At 37.9% G+C, this 24,451-nt stretch overlaps 2 protein-coding genes across 2 annotated transcripts; both read left to right on the top strand.

Annotated features, from left to right (window-relative positions):
- Positions 1–2,804: 2,804 nt before the first annotated feature.
- On the top strand, positions 2,805–14,690 carry LOC146475814 (synaptophysin-like protein 1). The gene is made up of 5 exons (XM_085115496.1): positions 2,805–2,966; positions 4,651–5,019; positions 5,942–6,142; positions 7,762–7,931; positions 11,027–14,690. Exons 1-4 carry the CDS (start codon positions 2,901–2,903, stop codon positions 7,918–7,920), a joined length of 795 nt encoding a protein of 264 aa, XP_084971622.1. The 5' UTR covers positions 2,805–2,900; the 3' UTR covers positions 7,921–7,931; positions 11,027–14,690.
- A 1,034-nt stretch (positions 14,691–15,724) lies between these two features.
- LOC146475813 (uncharacterized) lies at positions 15,725–22,282 on the top strand. The gene is made up of 3 exons (XM_085115337.1): positions 15,725–15,880; positions 18,480–18,622; positions 21,785–22,282. The coding sequence occupies exons 2-3, from the start codon at positions 18,521–18,523 to the stop codon at positions 22,277–22,279; spliced, it is 597 nt and encodes a 198-aa protein (XP_084971463.1). The 5' UTR covers positions 15,725–15,880; positions 18,480–18,520; the 3' UTR covers positions 22,280–22,282.
- The last annotated feature ends 2,169 nt before the right edge of the window (positions 22,283–24,451 follow it).

Here is a 24,451-nt window from a genome sequence, read left to right as displayed (position 1 = left end):
TCCTTGCTGTTCAGTGGAAAAATCTCGCGAAATAGACTTCAAAGGATGCTTTTTTTTTTAGCAGACATGTATTTATCGTAATTTAGAGTTTTGCTTTCAATGGAATTTTTTACTGATTCCTGTATGCCCAAAAGATGTCTACACGTAATTTCACGTACGTGTGCAAATCGGAGAATTCCAGCACAAGCGTGGAAGGAAATCTAATTTTCTGTCTTTGTCGTTGCCTTACCCGCGTAAACTGAGATGAATCGCAGGGCAATTTCGTTAGTGATCAAGGTTCAAGGCCAATGCGCTTATGTACTGTAGTGTCGATTGCTCGTGTGGACACTGAGTAGCTTATTATTATGCGACATGGCGTTAAGTATGCTTGCGGCAGACACGTGAAACGGTATTGGCAGTCCAGTTAATTATATTCTATATGCAGTGTCCACTATAATGAAACAACAGTGTGAAAAATCATATTCGCGCAACTTTTCCTGAGCGTGATAAAAGGGGGCGGCTTCCCCCACTCAAAAATAATCTCGCCTCACGTGTGTTCCGAACTACCTACGTAATAACTCAATAGGGTCGGGCACAACACGAACGGATGTATCATATTTGTGAAAAAGAATCGGAAATATTAAACGGTATAACTTCCTCTAGAGACCCGGGGGCCGTTAGTCTGGACGAAGCAAACCGGTCACCGAAAGGCTGCCGAGAAAAGAACGTTCCTTTTTCACGTCAGGTTTTTCCCGGTTTTGTCTCGGAGTCTGATAATTCTAACTCAATTGAAACATACTTACAGAGAACGGTTTAATCTGGCTACGGCCATCAGTGGGCCATTCAGATCGCTTAGTCGATCCTAAGTGAAATCAGACTCTCCGTGTTGAGCGAGGGACCCCTTGATCTTTGTGATACAATAAGAATAAGGGCGCTCTGCTATTTCGCCCGCTTCTATTGTAGGTTCGCCTTTTATCTTCGAAGCGACAAAAAGAGTTTTTCACGGTGCTTTATCAGGCCAGCTGGGAGTTTTCGGAATTCGAAAACCAAGAGCAGCGCGTAAATTTGGTGAAGGGTCTATTCGCTTCAATTTTCTGCGATTTAAAATCTCATCTAAAGCAACCAAACAGAACAAAGCTTGTCATCGTACGCAAATAAGGCCCTTGGAAGATCTTGGAAAACAAAATGCGACATTTAAGGACGGTGCCTACCAACACCGAAATATTCTTGCGCGGTCAGAGACTATGCGGGGAAAGCAGATCTTAGCAAGGGCTATCGAAATTCAAAAAGAAAATTGGGTTAACCACGCATTTTTTAGAGATAATAAAGCAACAATTATTCTAAAAAGCAATAAAATACAAAAAAATGTATGGACTTTTTTTTTTTCCAAATTTAAGCCTTAATGTCTCTGAAAAATGCGTGGTTGCCCCCAATTTTCTTTTTGGATGCTAAGGGCACTTGCTAAGTTCTGTTTCTCCGCAGAGTTTTAAACTGCGCAAAAATATCCCTGTATTAGCCCTCCCTGTATTAGTAGGCACCACCCATAGGAAACCTGAGTACTGATCATGATATGTGCAGAACGTTTGCACAGTAACAATAGTAGGCACGGTCCTTAGTAGTTTTCTTTAATGTATTCTCATTAGGTACCCCTCAACCTAGTCTCAACGTGAAGGGGATAGACTGGGAACGAGGTTGAGTGAGTTTTATCTCAGAGTGGGCAATGTTCAGTCAGTAGCAGGTCAGTAGTCAAATTTCAATTTCTCCTACAATTCCTTATACATTATCAAGGAGAACGTTGAGGTGAATTAAGACAACCATCAACTCGATGCACTTTTAACATATTCGCTGGACTTGACGTGACTTCAGTGTAGACTGGATGAAGCTTGTTCCTTCGTGTGCGCCATCTCCCCCCCCCCCCCCCCACCCAACATTCGTTTCCACACCCCAACGTAGCAACAAAGTTTCTTTTGTTTCTTTGGCAACTAACCTCCTTCTGATATCCTTTCATGCCAGCCGCGCGTCCACATTGACTACATTTTTAGTCGTACGAATAAGAAAAACTTTGTATATAGCACGAAGGTTACCGTATGCTGTCGTAAATGTAATTGATATTGTGAAACAATGCCCACCTATCCAAGATTAAGGAATAATATTCTTTGTTTTTACAGACTATCGTGACAAACCGACACGTTTCCAGTCGAGTCAGTCGGGTTTGCTTCTCTTCGTGTCATCAGTTACACAAATTTTTGCGGAAAATACTTTTGGGGGATTATTTTTGCGGGATATCAATGTCTTAGACACAAGAATCACAACGTCGCAAAAAATTCAAAAAATGAACACAAACTTACATTCCACTCGATCTTTGATCCTCGTGGTTTTCACATTTTGTTTTTAGCGATCACGTTTGCTGTTGAAATTGTGTGTATAATTCGATGATCCGGCTACAGAATAAAGAACAAGTCATTGTGAAAGAACATAATCGTTACCACAGTTTGCAAATACGAGTATTTTTACTTCCTTTGCCCTCTCACGGTTATCGACACCGGCTTGTATGTGGAGTTAAGTTTCATGCAGTTAACCTTCCTATCCTGCGGGTTCAGGCCCGGTCGATTATACTTCCGACATGCTTACCATTTTACAGAAAACTGCAAATGTCTCTCCTGCCTGTACTAACACAATATCAAACGCATAGCCTACAAAAAAATTAACGCATAAAATATTTAATCATGTTATATGTGAACTCGAGGGATTTTTTTATCCAATAAATCCCGCGAGCAATTGCCAAATATAGGCATGAGTTCATTGGCCGGGCCGCAAAGCTTGCAAGGCGGCGGGAAGCAAGAAGGAGCGGTCGCAGGTGAATTTAGCTTAGCTGTTTGCAGATTCTACATCCGTGATCGCTGAGGGTTTTTCGCTTCAAAATGAATCTAAAACCTAACATCGACATACTCAAGGAGCCCAAAGGATTCATAAAAGGCATCGAACTTGTAAGTTTAATGTTCATTCGTGTAATTGTCGCGCGTAATAAATTAAATCGCTTTTGCCTGGAATCGCTGTGAATATTATAAAAGCTTATATTGTTCAGCGTATTTGCAGGCTGCTCTGAGGTTAAACTGAAATTTTATCATCTCATTCGGCGATAATTTAATGCTTGATTTGTCTTTAAACATGAAATCTGCAATGTTCATGGTTTTTCCTGCGACAGTTTTGAAATTTAAGCTAATATCGTAATCAAACTCGCTTACTTCAAACGAATGATGCATATCATTGCATGAGTTAACAAGCTTCAAAGTGCAAGAATATATATAGAAGCTTATGTCAGATATTGTCCACTTTGTAAAATATGCTTAAAAGCATTCATAGCCCATTTATATTTGTAAGCTTACGTTAAAATTAATTCTTGACTGTTAAACTTAAGAATACATCCCTATATTCTTTAAAGCAGGAAAAGTAAGATTATTGCAGACTGAAATTTTTGAAATAGTTTGATCTTATTGAAACGTTGAACGAACATACAGGGGATGCTTAAGTGAAAGTTGACGTGAGATTGTAGGAATTGTTCAAATTAAGCTGATTATGTCATTGATCATGCTTCTCTGAAAGATTGTATAGCCCATATGAAAATCAATCTATCAACCAGCCCAGCCAATTGCTTATTTTCTCCTAAATGAGCACCGCCACCTACATGTACCCTTTTTATCTCATTATTTAAACTTAAAATTTTTTAGAAAAAATTGGTGACCGAAAAAAGATTTAGTGCAAAGTAAAGTAATATATTGTTATCCAAGAAAACAACACGCTAGGATGCACAGACCAGTTTTGAGCCACCAACTTTCAACCCTTCTGATTAAAAGGTCAATAGAACGTAGCTTCGTCACAATTAGTCCGTGCATATGCAGTATGGTACCGACAATCCCCCTCTCACAACCGGAAGCTCATCTTTCATGGTTGTGCGGTGACAGAAAATTTTACCCCCTCTTTGCCACTCCTGGAAATTCTAATTTAGCTTGCTTTAAAAACAACTTTGGGAGAAGGTGATTTTTCTGGGAATGTACATAATCCCAAGGTGCTTCCCCCCCTTCCCCCCCCCCCCCCTTTCCTGGAATTCATCCCTGGGTTTATATGCCAAGATGGCTACTGCTAGTGTGGAGCATAGTTTGGCATCCTTAAGTGTTAAGTGGCTGTGGTGAATTCTTTTTCCTGCATGAAAGGTCATTTTAACTATTATGGAGCTTGCATCATGTCTAGTTCACTTTGTCAGTATGTATGTATACAGAACATTAAATATACTCACAAATGGCACGCGAACTGAGATTTAAGGTTTCATGTTGTGTCATTCAACGTTATAAAACAGTTTAAAGTGCTTGCACTGGGTTGATGCCTAATAGCAATTTTGGTGCAAACGGGTAGTGTTGTTTCTTCAAGATATAAATCGTTTCCTTGCATTTCTTTTGAGTTTGCATATTTGAAGATTCCTTGCCTCTCGGTTCTTGATCCTCTGCCCTTGATAGTCAATCCTTGATTCTCGCGTCCTGAGACTTTCGAGATGCGAGTATCGAGTTTCGAGGATCGAGTTGCGACTGTCAACTTACTTTTGAGCGGTACTGTAGTCTTCTTTTCATTTTATGAAACATCAAGTTACCACTAAATTTTAGCCCATTTTCTTTCTAGGTCATAACTATCTTTGCGTTTGCAACAGTAGCGGGCTTTACAGGCAAAATTGAATTTACTGTTGAGTGCCAAGTGAAGCCGGATGCTCTGAAGTCACGTCCAGTCCATGGTGATTTCTCCTATCCATTTAATGCCCTTACAATCTACTCCCATGTGTCTGGGAAACCACCTTGTGCAAATGAGACATTGACAAACGACGAGAAATTTAATGTGGACCTCGACTACAGATCAGAGGCAGAATATTTTGTGTTTACGGGTGTGGTCTCAATGCTGTTTGTGCTTGTCGCTGCTGCTTATTATGTGTTTTTTGAAGACAGAGCTAAGGATGCTACCTCGACAGATGTTGGCCTGCTTTCGTTCCCAGTGGTGGTGAGGCATTTGTTGATGTTTCTCTAGAGTCACTGGTTAATCTAGCTATGATCTTGGACAAAACTAGTCGAGAAAAATGTGAATTTTGCACATCTTGCTTAGTCTCGTTTTAGGAGAACACCGTGTGGAGAGTAGCAAACCTTCACTTCTCCCTTCCCCCTCACTCAATGTTGTTTCAAAGATTGGAAAATTACCAAGGCTTGTATCAGCGGCGGACCAACATTGATGAGGAGGAGGGGACTGAGTTGTTGATATATCACTGTAATGGTGGAAAATGAAGATCAACGAAAAGTTTTCTAACAGTTTTGTCCAAGATTGTAGTTTGGAAAGTAATGTGTTGTTATTTAACTGGTGGTCACCTTTTTGAAAAGTCATGATAAAATTGTGCAAACTGATCGGTAGGTACAATTAATTGGCAGCAAACATAAAAATAATTGTAGAAGTAGGCACACTTAGCAAATGGCAACAAATTCAAATGTCGAGATCTGACTTGCTAGATATCGGCAGTTTTATATGCTGATTGAGGTGAGGAGCAAAAATTATTGTAGTACTGGCGTTTTTCACCAATTGCTGTGACAAGCATATAGAATCACCAAGTGTATTGCTAACTTACAGGTAGGATCACAGATCAGAATGCTTTTAGTTATGTAGGGGATGTAGTCCCTGGTGTGGTGGTCCATCTCTGCATTATGTATCTCTGATTTTATCTGTCTTACACATTCATGCATGGATTGGGTGGGTGGATGAAATAAAAACGTGGACTGATAGCGGCTGCCAGTGGCATCTTTGTAGCTGATGTCCGATTTCATCCCACAGAAGAACAATTATTGTAAACTGCGATGAGACTATGTGATCTGTTTGGTATAAAATTATCATAGTTCAGTTCAGTCATGTGATATCCATTCTTTATTTCCATTTATAGGATTTTGTAGTCACTATTGTCCTAGTGATCTTCTGGTTCACGGGCTCTATTGCATGGGCAGCTGGTTTGTCTGGCCTAAAGTCAGCTACCAATGCAGACAGTGTCTTCAAAGTGTACAAACCCTGTTCAACTGATTTTTCCAGTATTACCAGATGTGTTTCATTTGCCGGTGCCACTTATGGGGGAGTGACTGTTGCTGTGGTAAGTGATTGTCATTCAGTTCCTACAGTACTCTGCATTTATAAGCTAGATTTGTTTCAAACTTTTACAGCATTTAAAAACAAGTTACCTATTTCTTTGTGTGAGGATATTTGAGACTGGCCGATGATACCACTGTTAACACCTGATTCTTGCACCCTCAACCTCCTATAGATGTTTGGTTTTATGGAATGTCATGATCACAAGAGTTAGATAACTAGCAGATATCACGTATACATGTAATGACATTGGATGAAAACTCGGCAGCTTAAATGCATTAAAAGAATTAATTTCATGTCAACATCATCTTCAACAGTCCATTTTAAACACAGAGACTTGCTGAGTCATAACTGATTTCCTTTTAGATCATTTTAATTAACTGTAAATTGCAAATAATAGTTTAATTATAGTTAGCTTTAGCATTAGAGTTTTACTCAACCCCACAAGCTGTTAAGCTTTTACATTTTATCATGTTTAAATAAAGGTCATCAATCAATCAATCAGTCAGTCAGTCAGTCAGTCAGTCAGTCAGTCAGTCAGTCAGTCAGTCAGTCAGTCAGTCAGTCAATCAATCAATCAATCAATCAATCAATCTCAGAGTAGTGGCTAATGTAGACCCAAGTTCCACATCTGCTTGGGTTACTCCTTCCCTTTTCCCTATCCACCAGGGTTAATCCTTTAAGCCCTAACAGTGATCAGGATTAAATTTCTCCTTGTAATATCAATGCTTATTCAACTCCTGAGGTCATGAGAATTAAAGATATGATCACCCAAGGTGATTTTTTTCGATATTTTAATAACTTCTCCCCGGTATTTTAACAAGAAAAGTATGGGGACAAGATAGGAGAATTTGTTCTTTGATATTAGGGGATAAAGGGTTAAACAGTGATGTCCTAAAATCTTTAACACCTGGTTTTCACTAGCAATCCAAGCACAAGTGCAAGCATAATAAAAGGAAAAATTTTTGATCCTTTTGCTTTCAAGTGCTATTGGTTGTGTTGAGGTCATTTTCATGGTGAAATAATCACTCTTATGCTTGCTTCAGTTCTTCTTGCGCTTGTGCTTGCGCTTCTAGTGAAAACCAGGCTTAAATAAGTGCCAACCCCTTAGTAACCCATTCAAATAAGTGCCCCCTTAATGGTCAAAATTCAAAAGTACACATTCCCCTTTGACAAAGCCCTTACCTCCACCTCTCCCTTTTTCGATGGAGGGTTGGACATTTTTATGTTTCATACGGACATAAAATAATTTTCATGTCCGTGTAAATTGTAAATTGCAAATGGTTTGAACCCAGGAGTCATGTCATAAGTACATAAATTATGATCATCTGGGTGAGTGTAGTTTCGACAACCTGAGCGGAAGTCATCACTTGATTCTGAACTTGACTTCCGCTCAGGTTGTCGAAACGTCAGCCAAAGTTACCCCAGGACATAAAATTGTTTCAAAAGGTCCCAAGAGGTTTTTGTCCGAGTGCTCTTGGTTTTCCCTTCTCCTCAAAAACCAACATTTCCAAATTTTAATTTTATCTGGAGTTTCCCCAATTAGTTCCCTACACTAAACACATTGACACTTCAATAAAGTAAGCTTTTGTACATGCCGATCACCCTTGTTTTGTCTTTCAGGTGTTTGGTTTTCTGAATTTCTTTGTCTGGGGTGGAAACTTGTGGTTCCTGTTCAAGGAAACTCCCTGGCACAGCCCCAGAAGCTCTGGAGTGAGGGGTGGAGAGATTCCTTCCCAGGAGCCGCCGCGACAGGATACTCCTCCTGCTTCTTCTATTTAAACAGCGGAAAGGTAACCAACGCAACTGTAGTGTAGCTTTTTAATTACCCTTTAAAGGGGAAGTATCAGGCAAATTTGCTGTCATTTCAAAACCCAAAAATGTTTGTCAGTCAGCAGAGACAAAGAAATAATTGTCGAGTTTCTTACAAATTATTACCCCAGTTTAATAAAACTGTCGATTAGTGCCTCTGGCCAGAGACACAGTAGGCCGGTATGGATTGAAACTTGAAAAATGTTTGGCTAATGTTTTTCAAGTTCTCGCATTTTTGTTTCCAAAAAGCGCTAGAACAGATCACGAGTTGTTCCTTTCAAGAATTGAGTTGATTTCTTTCCTCTCCTCGTTTTAGAATTATTTGGCAGCTGATTGAAGGTCTTATTTCATCATTTTTAACAAAAGATACCAAAAACCCCATGATACATCCTCTTTAAGGGCAGTGCCTACTAATACAGAAGTATTTTTGCACAGTTTATGACTATGCGGTAAAAGCAGATCCTAGTATAGACTACTCAGTGGAATCCAGAAAGAAAACTGGGCGTAGTGGGGCATTTTTTAGAGATAACTGAGCAACAATAATTCTGAAAAGCAGTAATTAAAAATACAAAGCAATGTATGGCATTTTTTTTTCCAGATAATTTGAAGCTTTACTATCTCTGAAAAATGCACGGTTACCCCCAATTTCCTTTTTGGATACCAAGAGCAATAATACTAAGTTCTGCTTTCTCCACATAGTTTGAAACCACAGGAAAATATCTTTGTATTAGTAGGCACCACCCATAGGAAACCCGAGTATCTCGAGATAAGCAGAACGTATGCGCAGTAACAAAAGTAGGCTCCGTACCTCCTTAAGGTGGATGGCACCGGTTTCCATAACTTTCTAGCTCTTTTACTTTGATGTAACAATACAACTACTCTTTATCAGTGTTGGTACAACGAAAATGGTGTCAAGAACATTCCTAAGCATTGGTGAACAAGTTATGGTCATTTTCTCAATATAATAGGTTACTGTAGCAACAGTATAACCTGTCAAAAACACCCCTGATTTTACCTCTAAGTGGGTATAACTCAATCAAAGGCTCCTGTGAGCCAACTCGTGAATGCAGATGACACATAGTAATTGCAATTTAGACGGCTACGGAAACTTCCTCAAAAGCTAAAAGAAATTATATCTTTGCCCGATTATGTAATGAAAAATGACCATTCTTGTACTATTAAAATGATTGTCAAATTATTCTGTACAGATTGAATAAGCCGATTATTCTGATGCGCCGATTAAAAAATATCACGTGTTTTTTTTATTCAAAGTTTATAGGAGCACGCCATGTGCAGCTATGTCATGCAAATTCGTGTGATAGTCCGCGGCTACTGGATTTCGCGATCGGGCTAGTGGATTCTAACCATCACTTGCCCGATGGGCAAGTGAAGTTTTTTTGGGAATTAAAATTACAAAATTACTGTAGGGCAAGCCGATCTCACAAAGGGAAATATGTTCAACAAAGTATCGCATTACGATTCATGCCCGACATAAATGCGTGAAATTTTTCCTTTGGAGTTCAGTCCACGCAATCCTCAAGTAAAAATAATGAACTATGACAAGCTCTTGCTAAATAAGAATTATTTATCGACCGCGTCCTTTTGCTTTCCCATAAATTACCAGTTGTAAATTTCGAAAATGAAACATTTTTTCCCTTTGAAACCTCTATGAAAGCTGACAAGATCTTAAAAGTGTTCATTTCACCAGAAATTTGCATAATTTTGTTTACGACGTCAATGATGCGTGACATGGCACGTTCCGCTTTCGCGTGAAAACTGACAAATTAAATTATTTTTAATTAAATTATTTTTAATTCTTGAAAGAAACCGCACTTCGTAGTAAAAAACGAAAAAATCCTATAACTTTGCTCAGATTCAACGAAAAATCCCCATTCTTACACTAAAATGATTGTCAAATTATTCTCTACAGAATGAATGGGAGAATTCTGACGCGTCGTGAAACAAATTTTCACGTTTTTTTTTTTTTTCACTAATTGAGTTTACGACCCCGGACTTTCTGAAAAACTGAAAAAACTTGAAACTTTGCTCAGATTGAACGAAAAATCGCCATTCTTGCACTAAATGATCATCAAATTATTCTCTACATATTGAATAAGAATTTCCTGATGCGCCATGAACAACAAATGTTCGCGTGTTTTTTTCCACTAATTGAATTTAAAACTCATTCACTGCGCACGCCCGAAAGTTAACGACAAAATCGACTGATCGACTGATCGACCAAGTCGAGAGTCAGCTATCGCTATAACTCGTTCATTGCGCATGCGCGCATTCACGAGTTAAAAAGGAGCTCGGTGACCCCCATTTTTTATTATGGAAACGTTAATCAGCGTGTTCAGATACAACTTTTTGCAAAGTTAAAAAAGATTGTGTGAAAGGGGTTCGGATACCATTCTTGTTGAAGAAGAGTGGCTGTATTGGTCTGTCAAAGTTAACTTGCTGGAAAGTGATGGAAACTGGTGCCAGCCACCTTAAGCCCCAGTAGTGACCAATGTCTCATTTCTCCTCACAATATCACTACTTAATCAATCATACAGGTAAGGAGAATAAGGAAAATGATCATCAGAGATTATGGGCCAGTAATTTAAACAGTCTAACTTACAAGTTGTAGGCCGCAGTTTAAGACAATCAGTGGGCCTCCAAGTCTGTTTATAAGTGGTTTATTTTAAGTAGATAAATAGTTTTCTAGTCTGGGATGCAAGCCTTCTTGTTAGTGTCAGCAGCAGACAATGTTTAGATATGATTGTTGGCAAAATTGAAAATGGCTTAGAACGTGGTTCTGTTAACACCGTCCAAACTGTCTTTTAATAACTGACCCTATATGTTTTGATGTTGACACAAATTCTCCCAAGTAGTACCACAAGAAATCTGTGAAGAGCCTAAAGGGGAATAGGAATGTTAATGCCAAGGCTTTTAGATTGAAGGATAACACCAAAAACTGTTGGCTTAAGCAAAGCTCTCAGAACTTTTGAGAAATGGGCATCTGGAATGCCTGTAAGAAGAGAATGCAGTAGAAACACAGCCTACCCCTCACAGTTTTTGTTCCTTTTCATTGCAGAGTAATTTGTGTTTCTTTGGATGATGGTGACCAATATTCACTATATCTTTTCAAAGAAAAAGTTATGGAAGCTAACAGGTTGTCATGGAGTTTGTATATTAAGCTCTAACCGTACTGTATGGCATAAAATTTTTGCAGTTTTACATCCCAATCTGATGATTTTTGCAAAAATAAGCTTATATTATTTTGATTCCATCGTTTAAAGTGTACACGTCACTGCATCATTGGTTGATGAAACAAGCAGGTTGTGACAACAAGGGACGTGAGCATCAGTGACAAAAAGGTCTTCATGTTTAAAGAAATGCTCCCAATTTGTTTGTGAAAGAATAGTTCAAGAGTAGTGAGGACAATATACATCTTGATATGAACGTTGAGACTTAAATGGTTAAATTTTGTATTAAAAATTTCTTTGAGGATCTACAAAATTTAATATGTAATATATCAAACATGAGACACAGTGTTTCATTGTATACCAAACACAGAGAAGAGAGTTGAAAATACGATGCGTAGCGAAGTATTTTTGACCAACTTCAAGGTTTTTGATATTGTGAAGGGTGTTTGATATAAATTCTCAAACAAACTGATTTTGAAGGGGAAATTAAGGATGCAAAAATAAGGAGTTTTTCTTCAGATATCCAAACACATCATGGTGCATGATTTCCTTTGGTTTTGGCTTTTGAATTATTAATTTATTAGTTCAAGAAAACTTATTCCAAAATGGCTACCATTTTAATATCTTTTGTTTGTTTTCAAATAAGCCCTTCTTAGCTTGTTCTTAAGCACAAAAAGCCAAAGGTTACTCTACCTTGAACAAGGATAAGAGGGGCTAAATTTGAATGCAAGCAAAAGAATATTAAAATGGAAGTCATATTGGCATGAGGTGTATTCTCACAAATATGTAATCTGCAAAAATGTTTACTGCAAATATTTACTGCCTGAAAATATCACCAATTCTTAGTTTTCAGCAATGAACGAAGATGTGTGTTTCTCAATTTTGTATACAGTGAAATGGTATTGTTTTGTCAATAACATTACTCTCAGAAAATTGCCAACTGGAACCATGGAACTTAAATCCTTCCAGATGGTAACAAATTTGGAGTGAATCCCCAAATTCAATCCCATGTCCTTCTTAGTTCTTGTCCACCACTAAAAAAGGAATTCCTTTTTGCAAAGAAAAACATTTCTCAAAAATTTTATGCCATATGGTCTAAAGTGTAGTATCCACTTTCTGTGTTTAGCTTTGGTAAAATTGAATTGAACATGTGTAGAATTAGAAAGAGAAAAATGTGAAATTATGGTGTCTTGTTCAATTGTGTTAAAGGAAACTTCCACTCTCGAAACATATTAACATTAAGGACGGTGCCTACTAATATCGAAGTATTCTTGTGCGGTTTATGACTATGCGGGAAAAGCAGATCTTAGGAAGGCCTATTGGAATCCAAAACGAAAATTGGGGGTAGCCACACATTTTTCAGAGATAATTAAGCAATAATTTCTCTAAAAAGCCCCAAAATATGAAGCAATGTATGGGATTTTTTCCTAAATTGAAGCTTAATTATCTCTGAAAAATGCATGGTTACCCCCAATTTTCTTTCGAGATGCCAAAAGCGTTTGCTAAGTTCGGCTTCCTCCTCATAGTTTTAAACCGCGCAAAAATATTCCTGTATTAGCAGGCACCACCCATAGGAAACCCGAATATCTCGAGATGCGCAGAACGTATGCGCAGTAACAATAGTAGGCACCGTCCTTAAATTGTTGAAAATACAATCTACTTTGAAATTTCATTGAAAAACATGGAAATAATAATTATTTCAGTGCCGGACAAAACATGATTTAATTATCGCCTATTTTCGCTTTTAAATTTCCCATGCACCGCCATCTTGGATTTCATGACATACAGTAATACGGTTGCTCAGTGTGTTCTTTTGTGTGAAATAATTATTGTTTCACTCAAAAGAACTTCTGCTGAATAACAATATTGGCAACCGTTACACGTCATAAAATTCAAAATGGCTGCGCGCGGGAAATTTAAAAGTGAAATTAGTCAATAATCGTATCTTTTCTTTAACACACTTGAATGTCATTTCTACGTTTTAGACTAAAATTTACAATTGAGACACTATTTCCAACACTTAACCATCAATTTGTTTTCAGAGTGGAGGTTCCCTTTAAAAATCAAGTTTATGTGGCTTGACATTTAGGTTGGGTGATAAGTCACCCCTTGCCAATTATCAAAGTGCGAGAGAAACTAAGAGAGTTGTCTAATTGTTTTAGTTTAACTCACTGACTGATTTATACATGGTTCATTTCGTGATAGTCAGTTTGCTAAATCAGTAATGTCCCTTGTTTACACTCCCAAGACAATCTAGTCAAATTTAAATGCACTTGCATAGTCAATCAGATTGCAAGTTTTCAAGATGCTAATAATCAAAAACTGGATGAATTGGACGATGCAATTCCAGAATTTTGATTGGCTTAGCAGTCATTGGATATCTGCCATTATACCATGCTTGGGAAATAGCGGCCGTTAAATCATCTTCTGGTCTTGCTTGCCAAATGAAATCTGCAAGATCTAGCAATATTTCTCGATTTTTTTTATAACGTACTCCACTCTCGCTTGTTGAATATGGGATGATTTTAGGCTATCTATCATCTCACATCCAATCAACAATCAGTCGGTGACTGGGTTTTGCTAATGTGTTATTATTTATATAATCCCTTCGCAAATTGCCATGTATTAGTGTGTTGCCCCTTAGGAAAAGTGTGCCCTGATTAATTAGGAATGGCATGTCTTACTATATAAAAACACAGCAAATTTACCATGGGTAACTTATGAACATTTTTAGAAGCAAAACAGCTCTATTTGAAATACAAAGCATTGTACGTGCTTCTGTGAAATTAATATGAATACTCGCAGACGTTTGGGAATACTTCAGAGAAGAGTAGAAACTCGTCCACTGCTAGCCTTTCTAAACCATTTTTTTCTTCACCCAAGTCTCTATTGTTTCTCCAACTCTTGAAAGAGTGATTTTTCAGCATGTAACCTTGTTACAGTGCAGTGGGTCGTATTTAGCAGTTGTGAAATGAAGTTGTACAATTCTTTGGAGAATTGACCTTTTGATCGTGAGATCAGATGATAAAACCTCAATTAGGGCATTATTTACCCAAAATAACAGTTAATCCAGTGCATAACTGAGAGCCGTTTTCATTTGAGTGTCGTAAAACCAAAACCAAATTAATTACACTGGTTAATCAAAACACGTCAACCGCGCAATAAGCCAATCAGAATTGAAAGCAAATACGTGTAACCGGCGTCAAGCGCGGGAAAACGCGTGCGAGCGAGGCACGATTGGTTTTGGTTTTGCTTCTCATTGGTTGAGAAAGTGGCGCGAGTTTTGCCAACCAATCATAGAGCGTTTTAAAGCAAACCAAAGCAAACGGGCAATCTTTCGACACTCATTTGAAAACCGCGCTGAGAGAATACTAATGTTTGTGATTTTACTAACAAAATATTCATTAGATATTTTTTTCATTTAAGAAATAGTGATAGTTGATATGTAATATTGTTTTGATAATCATGAGACATGAGTTTTTAACCTTACATTTCAATTAACAGACTGTAAACGAAAATAATTGATGGGCATTAAATAGCATTTAGCCTGGTTCTAGGCCTCAACACTTTTATTGAGCGAATGAAACAAGCAAATCCATGAGCCGAAACAAGCGCGCTACACATGAATATAACTTGTTCTTTTTACTCACTTAGATTTAGGTACCCATCGACTCTGGGACTGCGGGAGCACTCGTTTTACTCACTTCATTTAAATATTCATCGACTCTGGGATTGCGGTAGCACTCCTTTTTCAAGTAAGATATTTAGTGGGCCGGCAATTCTGAAATCGCTCTCTTTTATTTATACACGATTAGTTTTAAAGCAAAAGCTTGTGAGGCATTTACCTGGACTTTTGGTATCCCACGGAAGTAACCAATGAGGGTTTGAAAAGCAAACAGGATCAATGAAAAGTTTACAAAAACGTGGGACTTAAATCCCGATTAAAAATTGCCCGTTCCGGAGTTCAAATGGAGATTGGGGACGAGCTTTTAATTTTTCATTTAATCAGAAATTGGAGTCCATCACAAGAAAGATTACATTAAAATTAATCAGTTTACCAAGGTTGAGGTTCTGTTGTTAGATTGAAGCCATGTAGAAGGCTTTCAAAAATCGGAAAAATTAGTTACGTTGTATGGATTTGGGGGACGCCATCTCAGAATTAGAGACATTTGTATGGAATTTGGGCGACCTTTGACAGGTCACAGCCTGGTTACTACGCAATGAAATATAACCAAACTTGGTAAACTTACTAATTTTTATTTGATCTTTCTGGCGATGAGGTTCGTTTCTTCATATAACGCAATTTGAACAATGTGTAAACTAGTGCCCAGTCTCTGTATGAGCTTCGGAACGGGCAGTTGACTCAGCAGTCAGCGGACTGTTAACAAAACTGTGGCTCGCTTGAAAGGGGAAAGACGTAACTTTTTTGCACCCATCGAATTGAATTTCTTATTTTTTTCTGAGAGTTACGAACAGGGTGGTGTTGACGGCAGTGAAAAACGAAGCGTTTGCGCATTACTCTTGATCTTCCCGCGCAGTGAACCGATTTTCTTTTCTAACTACGTGACGTCACACAGAGTGTAACGTCATAACGGATAATTCATCTGGAGAGCGCTTTACGCGTATTTTTCGCAAATCGGAACATGAATTACTCCTTGTAGCGTCAAATATCGAAGAAGAATCACGTCCTTACGGGAGAGCTCATCTTCAAAGCAAGATATGTAGTTTATTCGTCGTGTAAGGTATGTATAACCTTTTAATGTCTATGTCTTTTGGTAAACCATTCCGCGCGCAGTCGGCTGGGTAACTATGTAGCCTTTTTTTTACGCCATTCTCGTATTTTTACGACGGCTGGAGAGTAAAAAGTTCAATGCTCGTGATCGGAGGTACAATTATTTTTATTTTCAATTTTGTGGTAAGGAAGAGCAATTTTACACAGTTCAATACCTTCGTTAAATTTTTATACGTTTTTCCAAAGGAAGAAAACTCCTTTGAAAGTGTCTGTTAGTTTTGAGCGCAGATCTAGCCATTCACTGCTCATACGACAATTTTTCAACCAATCATGAGCAAAAGAAACCCGATCGAGACTTGGCTTGTGCGACATAGCGGCAAAATGAGTGCGCATGCTCCGCATATTTGTGATTCAAGCCTCGGCTTGCGCAGGTTTCCCCGCGCTTGCGTTGACGCCAGTTGTTTCATATTTTCCCGCTCTGCACCGGTTGCATGTTTTCCCGCGCTTACACTGCGTCAAGTGCTACATGACTCATAAGAACATGGCCCTCGAACATTGTCAGTCAGCGAACACTTCAGACGTTTTAACCAATCAGATCAGGGCGTGTGTAACAGGCCACAGTCAAAGTTGGGCTATGACTTGACATGCGCATCAATGGTTGCACTTCCTAAGGTTTATATAAATAATGAATTGACTTTTCCTAAATTTGAGATGCAATCTCTAAAACATAAAAATATCAGCATTGTCGAAACGAACACATTAAAATCAGCTGCGGCCTTTTATAGCCCTAGGAACGTTCCCAAAAATTATAGTTTTACTCGCAGTTAAAAAAGGACGAGAAAAAATACGAGGGCTTTTGTTGAAGTCACCTGTTCCCTTGCTAATATGTGTTTTTGAACTTTGAAGAAAGTGCCATGCTAAGCTGTGTAATTTGAACAAATGGGATGCGACTAAACTAATTGGTTTGCCAACTGCGGGGAATCGCAAGATCGAATTCGGTGGAAATTTGCATAAACGCACAGAGATGAGAAAAAACCAATATACCTCGTGAAATATATTTTTTGAAAAAAGGTGTTTGCTGAAAGAATTCGGAAGCAAAAAGTGTTTTTAAAACTCACGAGCATCATCGTTCATGTCTGTACCAGTAGAATTGCGGTAAGTTTCTGTGCATGAGTTATTTATCGGAAAAACACACGAAAATGTTCCTTGAAAACTACTTTATCTTGCTTCCACTTAAATCTTTTAAAATTTGGAGATCGGTTTGTACAGCTGACTATTTTTAATTTAAATTTTTTTCATGTGATTTCTTTGGTAATTAACTGGAGGCGCTTTTGAGACTGTAGTATAGTCTCATATTATCGTTGCTGACAAGTTGAACCATACTTAATGAGGGACTGGTTATGAAACTTGGCAGTCTTCAAAGTTGATAACAATGGTGCTGGTATTTATGTTGGAAGGGCCTTGACCGTGCACAAACCTTTGTTTTAGCGTTCATACTACAGCTGAATATCTTAACAGGAACGTTTCTATTGGTCAGTAGCTCCAACACATTTCAAAATCGATTGTAGTTTGTGCACGGTCAAGGCCAAAAATGCTGACCAAAACATATAACAAAGAAGATTTTCTGGCTTCACAACGATTGCCTTTTATATGCGTACTTATGGTTGAACACTACAAAATATTAAGTTGCTTAGAAAACGTTACAAATAGCAAAACCCCTTTGTCATCTACTGAGTAGCTTACATGAAGCAGCGTGTGATCGAGTAATTGTAGAGTAACCACAGGGACACCATGATGAGCTGTGTCACATTTTATGGTTACTCCACATGCGCGGTTCGCTCACCACTGCACAGCATTTGAAGATGGCAATCACTTTTCGCTTTGAAATCGCCGTAAACACTGCTACCAAATAGCTAATGGGTACCCAGAATAAACGCCCCTTAAAGTTTTGAATGAGTAGCTTAATTTAGCTGGGTGATCAGCTAAAGAGCTGTCGAGGAAACTCAATTTAAGCCATATTTTTAAGCCCAAACGCATACAGCAGACTCACTCAGCGGACATTGGCATGGCGTCTGAATCATCACGGAACAGTGGTTCAACCCTGATTCCTGATTCTACAGTTGCTTTCATCCTAGCAAACCTTTTTTGCGTATTATGGAAAACATTCGGCATAAATAGTCGCTTCTTTTCGTAGAGAAAAAGAAAAATAGACGTAGTTTCAGAGCTGCCTTTTCCTGAAGTGGTCAAAATTACTATATCGAACCGGACCCACCAAACCACAAAATAAATGGTGGTCTCTGCCTACACTCCCCTGCCACCCCTTCCTCAACCTCAAAAGGTGGTATCTTTATTGCATAGCCACCCCTCTATCCAGCAGTAAAAAATGACAGATGATATTCAAACCTCACTTTTCTTATTTTTCTAGCAATGCTGACTCTAGGTAGCTGAATATTTCTGTGTAAACTCAAATTTTAAAGCCAACAAAATTTTGTCGGTAATGTTCATAAGATAGATGGTGTCTTCACTACCTCAGGCAAGGTGGGCCCTCTTCGAACAACCTTGTTATCCCTTATGCAAATCCTGTTTTGCTTTTTATGTTTATTTTTCAGATTTACGCTCCATTCAGAGCAGTTTTAGACACTGTTTATACATGCAACATGTTCAGTTAATCCAGTTTCCTCTTGAGCCGAGGATTCGGCGAGTGCACTGGGTTCCACCATTAGAAGTCCGCAACGAGCGCCGAACTAACTTGGTAAGATGCACAATTTCCCGTTTGTCTTAAGGTGATGTTACACGGAGCGATTTTGAAAGCGACATCTCAACATCTTTACGTTAAAAGTTGTTGTCGTGTAACAGTGCGCGACAACGTTTAGCAAAGCAATTTGTTACGGCAACAAACGCGTCATCTCGACATCTTTACGTTAAAAGTTGTCGTGCGACAAAGTGCGCGACAACTTTTAGTAAAGCAATTTGTAATGGCAGCACATCGCAAATTTTTTACCTGTCTTGCAACGTGTTGCCGCAATAAAATGTTGGGTTAAAAGTTGTGGGCACTCTGTGTTGCGTTAAAAATTGTCGTTTAAGGTTCCCCCGTACTCTTGATTCACGTTAATAAAAAAAACATGCAAAATAAGTGTCAGTAAAAACTTTTCCAAATTGTTTAAGGAGCCACGCCTTGTGAGCTGTTTCTTCTTGGGTGAAGAATGTACAGAAATTGAAACTTAAATCCTCCAAGGATACGAAAAGAAAGATGTAGAGTGATTTTTGAAAATAACCTGATAATCATTTTTAGCAATTTTTCCGAGACATAGGGGTAACACTGAAAAAAAAAAAAAAAGAAAAAAAAAGAAGAAGAAAAACTAGCGTGTTCCTTTTTTAAGCTGCACATTATTTTAACCATTTACACCCCTGCCGTGCATCCGTGCGTAGCCAAAGACAGTTTTATGTAGTCTCAGAAAACTAGTAGAGTAACTTGAAACAAAACTGAACTATTATTTAGTGTTTGGCTCTGATTCTTATAAACCCTTTAGTTTCCTTAAAATAATACCAAAACCTTGTAAACATACCACCCATTTACTGAAATAACATAACAATTACTTTTAACGTGAGGATTATTGACAAAAACAACTCCACTAAAGTTTGTTTAAGGGTGGCTTTGTCTAACATATTTCGGAGTTTTTCGTTAAAAGAAGTCTGTAGCGAGTTGAAATCAAAACATAAAGGGATTTCAGTTTTTTGATCAAACTCCGCACAAAAAGCGGGGAAGAATAATTTGATATTTCTCAAAACTTCAGGGCCCAGTTGTTCAAAGCCCGATTAAGTTAATCCTGGGTTAAAGTGGACTTTGATTCGAGTTTAATTACTAATTAATAGACTCTTCAAAAAGATTTTTGCCCCTCAGTTTTGACTTAGACTTTCCTTTACCATTGGCTTAAAAAAAGATTTTAAAACAATTCAGTTTTAATGAGCCAGGTGAAAACCTCGCTTAACGTTTAATCGTGGATTAGCGTTAATCGGCTTTTGAGCAACTCGGCCCAGCAGAGCAAACTAAACAGCAACGCTCAATTTCTTTTATTTGATTAGACACATTTTTTTTTACGTAAAACTTCATCAATACACTCTAAAGGAGATACGTTTTCACAGGGTAATCCCCCTGATTTGGTGAACTTTTTACCCTGTCGGGAGTGACGCGACGATTTTGATTTCACTTTGTTTTCTTATACAAGATTAGAAAATAAAAGTTTGATCAATGCGGCACGTGCAGAATTGTGCAGAGTCATTAGTTGATTAATTAACAAACTGTACCCGTGCCCCAGGACCCGTGCGCTTGATGACCCTTTGATTGGCGGCGAAGTTGTCACGTGAAAAAAGTTGGGTATAAACCGCAAAGTAAATACTGCCCGAGACGCGAGGTTGTCGTATTATAATTTCTGTGCGGATTTTTTGATAGCAGCTCGTCTCAGTTGATAATTTTATAATGTAATATTTGTAAGGAACTATAAACAGCGACCTTAAAGAACTGGCAGAAAAAAGAAAAACAATATCTCGAGTCATATAGTCAAATCATGTTTAACTTAATTCATTTTCTAATATCTATCTTATCCCACCATTTCACTTCCTGAAATTTCTTTTATCCCATTATTTTGCTTAGGACCTTTCAGTCATGTTTCCATCATTCAATTCTTGTTTTCACTTTTAGTTTATTTCTCTTTTTCAGACGCAAAAATCATTAGAAACTTACTGAAAACAGACGAAAAAACATTTCAAACAAGCTACTTGAAACAAGGCTTTCAGTAACGTTTCCTAGTTGTGAATCATTTCAAAATGGTTGTCAGGAACCATTTCGTCTTTCAAACTGCTTAATCCAGTTATTTTGCTACGATAAAGTTCTTGGCTATCAGTGCAAAAAATAACTTTATAATTGTAAGTGGCAGAGCGGGAGAGCACATTTCAGGAACAGCCTTCAACAAAACTGTTGCGTTTACGGCAAACGGCAAACATAAGATTCGCGCTTATGTTTTCTTGATTACATGAGTACATAGGCGAGAATAGAAGAAAACAATTCTGGCCTTTCTATTTTACTCAGAACTGAAAACAGCCGGCGGCGAATATGTGAAGGGATAAACTCGGTTATTTCATCATTTCTGTGTTGTTCGCCGTTTCAGTGCCCGTAACTGACTTAATTCTAAATCTCTCTTCTATTTCCTGACAGATTATTTCTGGATAAAAATTGATTATAAATGTGCTACATGGCGTAGTTTGTAAGATTTAAACATTTGAATGCGGCAAAACTTAAAACCGCAATTAACAGGTAGTTTGTTGTAGTGGTAAATGTATTTTTTTCAGTGTAACATTCCGGCGAATCTTTTGCCAAACGCAAGCCACAACCTGCTTCGCTGAAAATCAATAAAACCCACATGAACACCATATAATTTAAAGGCCACTTAGATACCAACAAGCTCTATTATTTCTGTGATTTTAGCACCATTGTTCAAATCGGAATCAATATGATACCTTTGTTATGAAAATTACTCTGCCGTTGTTTAATTTTGAGTTTATGTTTGTTTAGCATACGAGGGTTTTAATTTTTAAAGATATGTGTTGTTTGCCTTCTAGAAAGCCTGGGTTTGTTAGTTTAGGAGACTTTAAAAGAAGTTATAGTTGTTTTTTTTTTTTTTAGTTTCAATTTAAAAACTTTCACTGAAGCCAAATAAAAGACAAAGGCCTGGGGGTATTTAGGGGCTCTCACCGCTGTTGCTATGGTAACGTATTCCAAAATGGCGTTCCACGAAGGTTGATTATCGAAGAGGGAGGTTAATTCCTCCAAAACATGGATATGCTAGATTACTGCAAGACCTTTAACATGGTAAAAAGTAGCTATGCTAACCAAGAAACTACTGACCTAACTTCACAGGAAACCACCGTGCCGACGACTCCTCAGAAAAATTTGGAAAATAATGGTGAATTTGTGGTTGATTCTGTCCAAGGCTTGTCAACAAAACCTGGCGATTTGTCCCTGTATCGGTCAGCCACGCTTGGTAAAGACGTAAGCGAACCAACCGAGAAGAAACTTAGTCCGTTAAAGGACGTAGCGAGGAATAAGGGGATGATATCGACGCTTAACGCGAAGACACAACAAAGAGTAAACTTTGAATGCGAACTGACTTTTGCTCCAAAGCTTAACGCCCTGAGTATCAAACTTGCTAAGGAGAGAGGCGAGAAAGTTCGTGTAGGGACAGAGAAGAGAGTCGCTCTCATGAACGATGAGTTCACTTTTAAACCCAAAGTGAGCTCGAACAGTGTCAAAATTATGCAACAGCTAAAAACAACGTTTATGGATCGACAGCAAATGCATGTCGAAAAACAAAAACGATACGTGAGTACACAACTTGACTTTTTACCTAATTAAAGAATATATTCATTGGGTTTTAGTTTTAATTAGGACCGCGTTTGGAGATGAATACATTCACTTAAGATTGATTGAATGTTGTCGATAAATCTATTCGTTAAAAAGTCTTGTTTCTGATAATTTGTAGTCAGCTGTAGAACAAAATTTGTACAAAAACAATAATGTAATTCGTGTTCGACGAGTAATCATGAAAAATTACATGTTCATTTTACCATCTACTCCTCCTAATAGGGTTAAATGTATATCCTTTTTGAAAAACGCACTTATTATGTAAAGAAAATTAAATTTATTTTCCCGATTTTTGCAGCAAAGAATATCTCGAGATGCGCAGAACGTATGCGCAGTAACAATAGTAGGCACCGTCCTTAAATTGTTGAAAATACAATCTACTTTGAAATTTCATTGAAAAACATGGAAATAATAATTATTTCAGTGCCGGACAAAACATGATTTAATTATCGCCTATTTTCGCTTTTAAATTTCCCATGCACCGCCATCTTGGATTTCATGACATACAGTAATACGGTTGCTCAGTGTGTTCTTTTGTGTGAAATAATTATTGTTTCACTCAAAAGAACTTCTGCTGAATAACAATATTGGCAACCGTTACACGTCATAAAATTCAAAATGGCTGCGCGCGGGAAATTTAAAAGTGAAATTAGTCAATAATCGTATCTTTTCTTTAACACACTTGAATGTCATTTCTACGTTTTAGACTAAAATTTACAATTGAGACACTATTTCCAACACTTAACCATCAATTTGTTTTCAGAGTGGAGGTTCCCTTTAAAAATCAAGTTTATGTGGCTTGACATTTAGGTTGGGTGATAAGTCACCCCTTGCCAATTATCAAAGTGCGAGAGAAACTAAGAGAGTTGTCTAATTGTTTTAGTTTAACTCACTGACTGATTTATACATGGTTCATTTCGTGATAGTCAGTTTGCTAAATCAGTAATGTCCCTTGTTTACACTCCCAAGACAATCTAGTCAAATTTAAATGCACTTGCATAGTCAATCAGATTGCAAGTTTTCAAGATGCTAATAATCAAAAACTGGATGAATTGGACGATGCAATTCCAGAATTTTGATTGGCTTAGCAGTCATTGGATATCTGCCATTATACCATGCTTGGGAAATAGCGGCCGTTAAATCATCTTCTGGTCTTGCTTGCCAAATGAAATCTGCAAGATCTAGCAATATTTCTCGATTTTTTTTATAACGTACTCCACTCTCGCTTGTTGAATATGGGATGATTTTAGGCTATCTATCATCTCACATCCAATCAACAATCAGTCGGTGACTGGGTTTTGCTAATGTGTTATTATTTATATAATCCCTTCGCAAATTGCCATGTATTAGTGTGTTGCCCCTTAGGAAAAGTGTGCCCTGATTAATTAGGAATGGCATGTCTTACTATATAAAAACACAGCAAATTTACCATGGGTAACTTATGAACATTTTTAGAAGCAAAACAGCTCTATTTGAAATACAAAGCATTGTACGTGCTTCTGTGAAATTAATATGAATACTCGCAGACGTTTGGGAATACTTCAGAGAAGAGTAGAAACTCGTCCACTGCTAGCCTTTCTAAACCATTTTTTTCTTCACCCAAGTCTCTATTGTTTCTCCAACTCTTGAAAGAGTGATTTTTCAGCATGTAACCTTGTTACAGTGCAGTGGGTCGTATTTAGCAGTTGTGAAATGAAGTTGTACAATTCTTTGGAGAATTGACCTTTTGATCGTGAGATCAGATGATAAAACCTCAATTAGGGCATTATTTACCCAAAATAACAGTTAATCCAGTGCATAACTGAGAGCCGTTTTCATTTGAGTGTCGTAAAACCAAAACCAAATTAATTACACTGGTTAATCAAAACACGTCAACCGCGCAATAAGCCAATCAGAATTGAAAGCAAATACGTGTAACCGGCGTCAAGCGCGGGAAAACGCGTGCGAGCGAGGCACGATTGGTTTTGGTTTTGCTTCTCATTGGTTGAGAAAGTGGCGCGAGTTTTGCCAACCAATCATAGAGCGTTTTAAAGCAAACCAAAGCAAACGGGCAATCTTTCGACACTCATTTGAAAACCGCGCTGAGAGAATACTAATGTTTGTGATTTTACTAACAAAATATTCATTAGATATTTTTTTCATTTAAGAAATAGTGATAGTTGA

This window comes from Pavona decussata, unplaced genomic scaffold, assembly GCF_977016875.1.
Source record: "Pavona decussata unplaced genomic scaffold, jaPavDecu1.1 SCAFFOLD_83, whole genome shotgun sequence".
NCBI lineage: Eukaryota > Metazoa > Cnidaria > Anthozoa > Scleractinia > Agariciidae > Pavona > Pavona decussata.
This window is presented reverse-complemented; position numbering and strand designations above follow the sequence as displayed.